Source organism: Mitosporidium daphniae (assembly GCF_000760515.2).
Source record: "Mitosporidium daphniae strain UGP3 chromosome Unknown contig-144, whole genome shotgun sequence".
Taxonomy (NCBI): Eukaryota; Fungi; Microsporidia; genus Mitosporidium; species Mitosporidium daphniae.
In genome coordinates, this window is record NW_013546684.1 from 1 (window position 1) to 10,291 (window position 10,291).

Here is a 10,291-nt window from a genome sequence, read left to right on the forward strand (position 1 = left end):
TGAAAAATTGGATCTTGTATTAAAGTTTAGTAATCTTTATCTGCCAGAACACTCAAGATGTTATCGATTCTTTCCTGCGACAAGATTTGGAAGGATGGCGATTCCTTTGAAACAACGCCAATCTCTATCTCATCCGGTTTGAATTCATGAGATATGACGACAGAAAGGGCCGTAATAGCAACTTCAATTATTTCCTCCATGGAATATTCATCGAACGGCTTCTTTTTAAGTCGGGTTTCTAACTCCTGCATAAGTTCCTGCGACTTTTGCCCCGATGCAGTGGCTTTAAAGGATATCATCTGGCCGGCCGGATCCAGCTTGAACAAAACAGGGCCTTTCTCCTCGTCAAATGCAATAAAAGTAATAGCTACGCTGTAAGATTTAAAACAAGGTTACCAACACCCATTGGACGCATTCCAGCCTGTTGGGTGGAGACCTGGTTAAGCTTCGCCATTCTTTTCACCAAAAGCTCACATGGCATTTCATAGCCATTTTTATATTTGAATTCGGCGGCTTCGTGCCTTGCTCTTGAAATCTGAGACAAGCCATCGGCTGAAAGTATTATCAATCGACATCGAACGTACCTTGCATTCCAGAGACCACACACCCAGTTCCTTTCGTTATTAAATAAAGGGAGGTAACTGTCGTTGGATCGATCATTTTGTCCTAAATGGTAAACGTATGAAAGGTACTGGGAGTTTTTTCTGTGAAACCGCAACAACACAATCTTTTCCTTTGATTGCAAGAGAAGTAAGCCCTGAACTTTGAATGACCTTAAAGGCATATTCTAAAGATATAGTGTCAAAACATACCAACTTGATAAAGACGACCTTCAGGAGAGAATATGGAAATCAAATGATCATAACCTGATCCCTTTCCACTGGTAGCCATTGAAATTTAAAATTTATAAATCTCAAATTTGATGGCCAAAGAGGCATCCTCTCAGACTCATGTTTACAAAAGGGTTGTTCAGCGCCAAACCTCGTCACTTTCGGAATATATCCATGGACGCAAATCGGAGCAAGTCCAAGATGCACTCCTGCAGCTTCAAAGCCTGCTCAGTAACCAGCTGGAGGTTTCTGAAATCAATTTCGAGAGGATAGACTCATCCTCAAACAGGCTATCAATGCTCTCAGGTGTGTATAAGAAAATGGATGACACCGTAAAAGCTGCCTCAAAAACATTCAAAAAGCTCAGCAGGGCAAAGAATTTTTATAGAAACCTATTTTTTATTGCTCTGTACATATACGTGGCTGTGATTATATTTGTCATCCTCAAAAGGATACTACCGTGGAAGCTGCTTTTCTTTGCTAGAAATTACTAAGCCTTTAAGATGAGATTCGCAAATAAAATGATTTCCCTTAACCCTTAAAGCGCGGATAACTTCGAAAGATACAATTTCGGCCGAGGGTTGGGCCCACAGTACAGCCTGAGCTGACCGCCAGCAGATCTGCTCAGAAATCCCACGAGTAGGAGAGCAATTTGATGCGGGGAAAGATTAATCTCCTTATTTTTAACAGCATGTCATCACTAAAGAATATGATATTCCAAGGCTAATCAAACCTTGAGGGAAGCCTATAAACCTTTGAATACATTTTGGAAATGTTCAATGAAGACTGGATTAAGCGGATAAAATGCTCGCATAATAGAGGGTCGTCCAAGCCATTCAAAAACTTATAATTGTTAATTTGTGCTGCAAGGCCCTCTAAAAAAGAGAATATGATATCAATTAGGATATCTAAAAAGTCAACCAGACATGATCTTACGAAGCGATGGGATCGAAATAAACAAGTATTCAAAAAGGTTGCAATTGTCCAAATTTTGCCTGTAAAAGTGGGCTATCAAAGTACTATCTTGCAGGAAATTAAGGTGAATCGCATTGGAAATCACAAAGATCCTGGTGCATTCTCTTGAATAATTCCAATTTTTCCTTTTAAGCGCCTCAAGTTCAATGCGAGGCAAGTTAGCTATTATGGTGTCTAAATATTGTGCAAGTTTGGAAATGTATGTGCATCTGACAAGCGATTCAAGGAGCCTTGCATCTGCTTCTTTCTGCAAAGACGCCTTTGAATCATATAWACTTTGATATGTTGATATGGATGCCATTATGAAAAAGTCAATGCAAAGCAGAATTAGTTCTAGCTTTATGCAATCAACATCTTTTGAAAGAGAAATTGTTGAAACGAGTTTGGGGAAACAAAGGTTGAATTGAACATATCCGATCTTTGGATATTCAAGATCTGGAAATGTTTTATTTTCCTCAAAAACTTGAAGCGCAAAGGAATGCAGAGAAATGTTCTCTGGTTTGCATAGAAAACTCAAATTAGATGTCACCATTTCAGGAAACAAATCGTGAATTTGTTCAAGCAACGATGAGAATATCTCCTCCCCAGACGTGACCTCTTCACCAGAATAGATAGAAGGAGATGCATTCAAAAAAAGCCTGCAATGGGCTTCGATCTCGGCCAAATAGAAATTTAGAGCAAATTTGCACGGTAGAACTTCAAAAATCCAATCTAGAAGATAAATTACAAAGTGACAGACCCTTTATGGATGAAATGGAAGAATCCTTGAAGATAAAGTTTTTCTTGTCTGCAGAAGAACGGATAGCCTTTTTGAAAATGTTCAGTAAATGCAATGAAATAACCGAATTTCTCCAAACGGAGGTTGGATCTTCTCTAAACTTAGCAATTGGAAATTTCAAAAGAGAATCGATATGATGTCTAAAGGAAGCATATGGCTCCAAGAAATAGGGCATAAATTCCAAAAGAATATCGACGTATCGAATTAGCAATTTATAAGCCGTCAGGAAAAGAGTTGGAGAATAGCTCTTGTTTTGTGAGGATTCGTAATGTAGCGGAAATAGAAGGTCTTCAAAGTAATCAAACCACATCCTTAATTCGTTTTCAATCGAGCTGATTTCTTGAGCACCCGAATTCTTGTTTTTGTGAGCCAGCAATTGTGAATACTGCACCGAGGCCTCAAGCTGGGCAATCGACTGAAAGTGGAACTCGTCAGGCATCGATTAAAATAAATTTTATTTTGAAATTAAAGTCTGCAATCTTCGTACAAGTATATCATAGAGGACCTCAGCGATGGGTGTAGATGTCTGCTATCAAATCTAAATAGCTGCATTACCAACCCCCAAACAAGAAAGGTAGATATCAGAAAGCCGCTTTCATATATTTTCGACAAAATAGCAATGTGCTCATAGTTTGTGAAAAACTTGGACAGCAAAGCAGCAGAAACACGCGATATCAAGTAGTAGACAATCTGGACATTTATCGGGTCCTTCGAGGAGCCGAAGGTTAGAATGCCGGCAGTTGATCCAGATATGAACTCAATCAATCTAGATTCGGTTTGAAGGCCAAATTTAAGGCACAATTGCTGGATGGCATACAAGAATGACTTGTAAAATCCCACATAGAGAGCCAGTTTTCTGCTATGAGAAAAGGTTGCCTCTCCAATCCATTTTAAATGCCCCCGAACGCTATGCAATAGGAATCAATTGCTTATTACCTCGCTCTTCTAAACAACAAAGACATCACGAATGCGTGGGGAAATCTAATTTTTGCTCCATAAATGGCACCATTTCTGATTCCTTTCAAAATTTCGGACCAGTGAACTAAAGTATTTGCATTTGGTGGTGGGCTTGTTGACATAAATTTTTTAAATGAAACCGGCAATTGAATGCACAATTTCATCGAATCTCCTTGCTAGGTTTCCGTTTCTAACCACCTCACTTGGGCAGTTAAATGTCTTGCATTCTGGTACTCTTTCTGGCTAAAATATAGTTTCCCACGACTCTGACTGGGTATTTTGATAGTACGCTAACGTCATATGGTAAGGATATTGCATTCTCCTTTCAAAAAATTGTTATCAAAATCTTGCCTGAAGATATTGAGCCTCTTTCAATCGACTCGTCACCTTATAATGAAAAAGATAAGCTTTTTGTTCTTTTCCCGTTGACATCGAAAAGCTGGCATGCCACAACATTAAAGGGGTATTTATTTTCAAAAATATCCCTAGAACGAGAAAGATTGTTTGGACGCCTTATACTTGTCTTAAAGAAAACTTTATTGATTTTTTTTCAACGCTAATGGAGTTTGGGACATCCAGCAAGGGCGTCAACTGTGGCATCCATACCCCTCCCTGTAAAGACGAAGACAGCACTGAGTCGTCATTGGTTGAAACCGCATTTAATGCAATTACCAACTATTTAAATTTAAACGAGAATGCTTCCCTAACTGGTAGTTCTGTTTTGTTTCAAATGATTAGCTGCCCTATTGCTTGCAACAGAATTTCGATCGATTAGAGATTTCTTTACAAGAGCCAGTTTACCTATACTTTTAGACATAGGGATAGACGGAAATCTTGCATATGACCTGCTAGAACTGATAGACCAGTTTGGGTAATTGGGACGCCGTTAAACACCTACTCCAATATGTTATTTTTACTGCCATCTGAAGATCCCATCTCCTCGCTATAATATGCTTAAAAATTCACAAGAGTCCAAAGTGCAATAAAGCTATTTTTACGTATTTATAATACCGCGTTTAATGATTCTGGGTCTGGCTTAAAAAAAAAATTCCCTACCGCCATCCAGCCATGAGGTTCATTGGTATCACATATTTACATCCATAAGCGGCCTTGTATTAAAAAAGGCCACATTTCGGCAAACAATTAATCTTTGAGGTGATCATTTGGTTCTGTGTTTTGAGCGAATGAAAAGTTTTACGCCTATAAAAATGCTTAAAAGCCGCTTCCAATCAGCAGTCTTCTCCAATGAAGAAGAAAATGTTTATCATTTCGCAAGTAATTGTTCTTGTTATTTTTTCCGATGTTTTTTACCATCGAAGATTGATTCAATGCATCATTTGTAAAAAGTATGCTCTTTTAAGCATATGAGCGAGCAGGGTATCAAAATGCCCAGTCATTTTGGAAACAGATGAACAAATGTATTTTTCACCGCCCATTAAAAGGATGTACGGGCCTCAATATGTGCATCCGATAAGCCCACGCCAAACATTCTCGGTCAAGGGCTCAACCTTATAGCTAGCCAATACATCCCTCAATCAAAAAAGATTGGCCTCTTTAAAAGAAACGGCCGCCAGTGTGTAAACTGCTTCTAATGAATGCTTATGAAATTTAAAATATAATTTTTTCAATTGGCATTATCATTTGCGTCAGAAGGCACCTAATGATGCTTGAGATAAATTTTGTAAAAAATAAAAAGTTCCAACCGCGTTTATATGATTGACTGACCAGTGCTTAAGCATATCTGGTTGATGTTGAAGTTGAGAAATTTAAAACTTTAAACTAGCCCGAAAGTCTGCAAAAACAACGCCAACCTTCCAATAGGCTTTGAAAGATACCCCTCGATTCTTCCAAGGATACACGCTATGAGCAGACTCTTGTTTAGATCGGCTAGCTAGCTAGCTTCCACATTTTCCGGTGCCTTTTTGGAGCGGGGCAAGTCAAGCGGCGAAGAGCGCCCCAATGCAATTGCGCATCTGTGATTGGCCAGCATTTGTGTTAACTTGGAGCCATCGACGGGTAATACCAAATCAGCTCTGATGGCCGTTGTTTTTTACACACGACTCACGTTAACGGGTAAAAAGCAATATTTAAGAAAAGCATTGTGGCCATATTTAGCAAGGAAGTGCAAATCAACAAATGATGCCCATCCGACGTTAAAATTAAAGATCAAGATGATGACTTTTTTAATTTAAAGATGATGTTGCATTCGGTGCTCCTATCAATTCTATTGGGGTTTTCATTTTCGTTCCTTCCTTGCCCTCTCAAGGCCAAAAATGTCGGCAAGGCAAATGAATGTGTTGAAGATGATGAAGCATTCCAGTATCGAAACTTTATTTCAAAATTAGACTATCCCTTAGACTGTGCTAGATCTCCACTTTCGGTTGGATCCTGCCTAAATTTAAAAAATCCATATAACCACGACAAAATATCTTCCCTTTTCGTTAATATGGTAGTGATGAATTCAAGGTTTATTTCGTCCAAACTTCCTGCAGCGCCTCTCATCTTGATCCCCTGGGGATTCCCCTTCTCGTCGTTTGTAATCAAAAGCTATGACATACCTATGAAGAATGCAACCCTGTCTCTGACATCAGTCTCTAATCCAAACATCAGAGATAATGAGTTTCATCTTATCAATGAAGCGATTACCYTTTCCGGATCTGGAGTTTTACTTTATTTGATTCCATTCACCTTTTCAGGCTCCACTAGCATTAGCCTGCTATCCAAAATATGCATTCCAACAAAAAACAACATCAGCAACATATATAACAGCAGACTTGAGTTTATCTACATGCACATCTTCCTTAAAAGTGCCGTTGTTGAATTAGAATCGGAATTTCTAAATGCTTTATTTAAATACCCTCTCCGCTTCGGCATGGAGATATTCCGATTGGTGGTAAATATTATCCTCCTTATTGGATCCAAATTTTTTGCAATTTGGGCAAACTGTAGCTTCATTTTGAAAGGCAAAAGGGCCTTTTTAAAAGAAGACGGAAAAGGAATTCCTCATTGTCCTTTATTTAAACACTGATTCCCATAATTGAAAATAAAAATTTGCCGTTTTAAATTAATTATTTTGTAGCATACGCACAAATGATGAAGAGATTTTACAGTTATCCCTATCGGAATCCTGAAGATATTTTCTCTCTGATTTATTAGCATATTTACAATGTTTTAAAAACTCCATAGTCAATGCAATTATAGGATCCGCAAGTGCGCGTGTCCCAGAAAAGCAAGCAGGTGTGCTATGGAATGTCGATTTAAGTATAAATTTAACATTGGAAGTTTAATGATACACTGCTCATACAGATGCTGAACCAACAGCGAGTTTTTTCAAATGGTCAACAAATACTTGTAAAGATACGTCGTCAGTAAAAATTGCAGGCGATGCGATTTGCGGGTTCTGGGCTTGCCCATAGCTGCCATATGGATGCGATTGTTGTGAATGATACTGGTGGGGGTTGAATGGTCCAGATGCGCCAGAAAAGCCGCTAAGCCCCGAAGAAGAAGAACCTCCAGAATACGTGGTCGATGGGTTCAATTTGCTCAGCAAAAACCTTCCCTGAGACTCTCCGTGGCTTGTCACTACATATCTGGGCACCGGGAATCGGGTCTTGAGGAGCTCGATTGATTCCACCTTTGGAGCTTCAATAAAAGCCTTCAAGTGGGCATATTCGGGCTGCTCCGGGTATCCCTCTTTAATCCATGCAGCGACATTTTCGCCATAATATATGACAATGTGAAAGTACGAGTCCAATAATAAAATGACATCCGGATTGAGGGATACAGAATCAAGCAGGGCAGGGGTCGGTGGAGCGCCTAAAGAATAGCTAACAAGAGTGGGCTGAATCATAGTAAGAGAATTGGTTGTATCCTCCCTCAAAAGGGAGTGTCTCACATAGGCACTCTCATCTGGACTGTCATTGAAAACTTGCAGAAATGGAGATCGTCTCAGATGGAACATAAACTGGGGATAAATGTTGAATTGTGTGTCCAGGGAGAACGAATTGGGATCATCTCTTCTAAAGTTGGCTACTCGCTGGCACAAACGGATAAGCATCCGGTCTAGCCAGCGAAGAACGTCCTGGCCATCCCCGTCATTTTCGGACTTGAAAACAGCAAGTTTAGCCATCAATACAGCCGCAGCTTCTTGGTCAAAGCATGCTTTAATATAAGGATTCATCGGTTCAACAATTGTTCGACAAATAGTGGTCACTGAAAGGCGAATCTGGCCACTTGAATGCTGAAAAAGGGTTGCAAATTGAACGTAGCCGCGAGATCCACTTGCAGAAGGCTAAAAGTAAAGAGTCAAGGGTTACTTGGGTCGAAGACAAGTCAAAATAAATAGCATATGATGATCGGGGAGAAATTGAGCCAAGCCTCCAAGAGTTTGTGCCACTAATTCCAACCTCAATTTCAGAAACATTGGTTCCTTTTTTTTGTAAAGATACAGCAGGACCAATAAGGCCACAGACCTTTAGCTCCTTGGACATGAAGATTTCCATGGACGCATTAAATGCCATTTTCAGAAACTGATTAGAAGAATCCCTTTCAAAAAGCCTATAAAGAGATTGCTTAAAAATGGCCGAGCAAAAAGAGTCTGAAACTACAATTGTGCCTCCGGAAAAGTTTGCAAGGTTTTTCAACTCATAAAGGCCGATTTGGTCATAACAACCGCCAAAAATATCTACAGTGTGGCCAAATCCAGTTAAGCGCGTTGTAAGCGAATCATAAAACTACGCGATAAATAAGCCAAAGATAAACCTTGATCGCTTTTTTGAAGCGACTGGCTTGGTCCTGGTGGATATCATTGTGCGACCTGATCGGTTCCTTCAACTCCACTCCAACAACAATACCGGGACCAGAGGTGCATGGGCCTCCCGTGAAAAATAAAATTCGCGCCCCAGTAGCAGGCACAACAGACTATACGTAAGGCAAGAAGCCACAACCTCCAATAAGCTAACGGCAACCGAAAGAGCACATCCTGTGGATCTTAGCGGGCGCTTATCAGACTCCACAGGCCAAGGATCCTTTTTGAGATTTTTGATAAGCATGCTAAGCTGGTTGATGCAAGATTTTATAGGGACCAAAAATCTCGACTGGCTTACAGGAGACTGTTGTTTAATTCCAATAGCCGATTGCTGGTTTTGATATTGAGATGCGCTTATGGATGACAAGGAGAGCATTTCTTGCAACTGTTTGGTGGGATATTCCTTTGTTCCCTTGAAGACATAGCTTTTGGGCAATTCAATTGCACTAAGCTCATGGATGTATACCTAGGATCATGAAAATGAAAACCAAACCATTGTACCGAACGTTATCAATCCAACCAAGGACTCTGAGGGTATAAAGGTGATCGCCCTCAATAAAGCCTCCTTGAGCCCAACAATCCCCTCCAAATCCAAGCAGGTATCAATGACAAAAAGGAAAACAGGCGGAATTGGAAGGGGTTTTGGGATTATATATTCAATGCTTGTCGATTGTGGCTGCAACTCCATTGGCACGGAATTTTCAGAGATACCTGCATAATGGGGTGGGAAAGTATTTCTTTGCAAGCAAATTGGGCAAATCCACAATTTAGCTCTATAATCCACTTGACAATATGGATTCAAAATTGCTCGACAAGGAGACTTACAAACCACCGGCTCGTAAGGTAGAAGCGTATGAGGCAGAGGGCCGCCTGAAGTACCGTCCTCGTTGACAGCTGTAGATTCTTTCAGGGGCGTAAATATACATCCAATCGGAACCACCAGCTTGGCAGCCTCTGCCTTTGTGTTTGGCCAAGAATTCCACGAGAAACGGACGCCATCAACTTCTTCTATGGAATTAAAATCCATGGTATTGGATAAAAGGAGATAAAATTTTACCTCTGATTTGATTGAAATCGCGAACCACAACATTGCTAGTTGCATTTAAATTTTAGTAAATTTATTCTTTTCGCCACCATGCTAGGAATCGGTGTAGATTGCGTACTGATCAATCGAATCGAAAGCATAGTGGGCAAGCGACTCGACCCCCATTCGCTTGCCAAACGGATTTTATCCGCTAACGAATATAAATATTTTGGCAGCACTTTCACAGATCCACGCTCATCTAAATGTGTTTCGTTTCTGGCTGGTAGATTTGCATTAAAGGAGGCCTCTTTCAAGGCCCTCAGCTCTTCATCGGCTCTTAAATGGAACTTTTCTTTCAAAGACATAGAAACCGCTACCCAAGACGGCTCCTGCGTTCCGGTTACTACATATCTGCCATCAAATCTCCCACTTGTCACCTCGTTGACTCATGATGGAGGCATTGCAATTGCCGTAGCATTGGTGACTAATAGAGTTTAACTTCATTATGATTTATTCATAATTGAATGGATAGAAGCTACGGGAGGAAAGGTGTTTGCGTGATACAGTGGGATTCAATATCCTCCTCGCAGTCTCAGCACTAGATGGAGGGTTGACTCTTTTTGAATATTATAGTCAGAGAGCGTTCTTCCATCCTCCAGCTGCTTTCCAGCAAATATAAGGCGTTGCTGGTCAGGCGGTATTCCTTCTTTGTCTTGGATTTTTTGCTTTACATTTTCAATGGTGTCTGAAGATTCAACTTCTAGCGTGATTGTTTTCCCAGTAAGTGTTTTGACGAAGATTTGCATGGTGAGTGAAAAGAAAATCCAAGGCTGGAAATAAAAATGCCCTTTTTGTTTTACTATTGATCCAATTGATCAATGGTTGAATCAAAATGACCAATGATCAGCTACGCCTTATAT

General features: G+C 40.1%; 6 protein-coding genes across 6 annotated transcripts; 2 read left to right on the plus strand and 4 right to left on the minus strand.

The window, feature by feature from the left end:
• Window positions 1-26: 26 nt before the first annotated feature.
• On the minus strand, window positions 27-891 carry DI09_144p10 (alpha type subunit of proteasome; the record flags this gene model as incomplete). The annotated part of the gene is made up of 5 exons (XM_013383659.1): window positions 27-367; window positions 397-552; window positions 585-666; window positions 693-787; window positions 813-891. 5 exons carry the CDS (start codon window positions 889-891, stop codon window positions 27-29), a joined length of 753 nt encoding a protein of 250 aa, XP_013239113.1.
• An 855-nt stretch (window positions 892-1,746) lies between these two features.
• DI09_144p20 (uncharacterized protein) lies at window positions 1,747-3,022 on the minus strand (the record flags this gene model as incomplete). Its single annotated transcript, XM_013383660.1, has 2 exons — window positions 1,747-2,501; window positions 2,545-3,022. 2 exons carry the CDS (start codon window positions 3,020-3,022, stop codon window positions 1,747-1,749), a joined length of 1,233 nt encoding a protein of 410 aa, XP_013239114.1.
• A 26-nt stretch (window positions 3,023-3,048) lies between these two features.
• DI09_144p30 (uncharacterized protein) lies at window positions 3,049-3,662 on the minus strand (the record flags this gene model as incomplete). Its single annotated transcript, XM_013383661.1, has 2 exons — window positions 3,049-3,490; window positions 3,520-3,662. 2 exons carry the CDS (start codon window positions 3,660-3,662, stop codon window positions 3,049-3,051), a joined length of 585 nt encoding a protein of 194 aa, XP_013239115.1.
• Window positions 3,663-5,734: 2,072 nt separating this feature from the next.
• DI09_144p40 (uncharacterized protein) lies at window positions 5,735-6,568 on the plus strand (the record flags this gene model as incomplete). The annotated part of the gene is made up of 1 exon (XM_013383662.1): window positions 5,735-6,568. One exon carries the CDS (start codon window positions 5,735-5,737, stop codon window positions 6,566-6,568), a length of 834 nt encoding a protein of 277 aa, XP_013239116.1.
• Window positions 6,569-6,838: 270 nt separating this feature from the next.
• Window positions 6,839-9,374, minus strand: DI09_144p50 (protein transporter Sec23; the record flags this gene model as incomplete). The annotated part of the gene is made up of 4 exons (XM_013383663.1): window positions 6,839-7,831; window positions 7,947-8,273; window positions 8,394-8,813; window positions 8,868-9,374. 4 exons carry the CDS (start codon window positions 9,372-9,374, stop codon window positions 6,839-6,841), a joined length of 2,247 nt encoding a protein of 748 aa, XP_013239117.1.
• Window positions 9,375-9,482: 108 nt separating this feature from the next.
• DI09_144p60 (uncharacterized protein) lies at window positions 9,483-9,869 on the plus strand (the record flags this gene model as incomplete). The annotated part of the gene is made up of 1 exon (XM_013383664.1): window positions 9,483-9,869. The coding sequence occupies one exon, from the start codon at window positions 9,483-9,485 to the stop codon at window positions 9,867-9,869; it is 387 nt and encodes a 128-aa protein (XP_013239118.1).
• Between the last annotated feature and the right edge of the window lie 422 nt (window positions 9,870-10,291).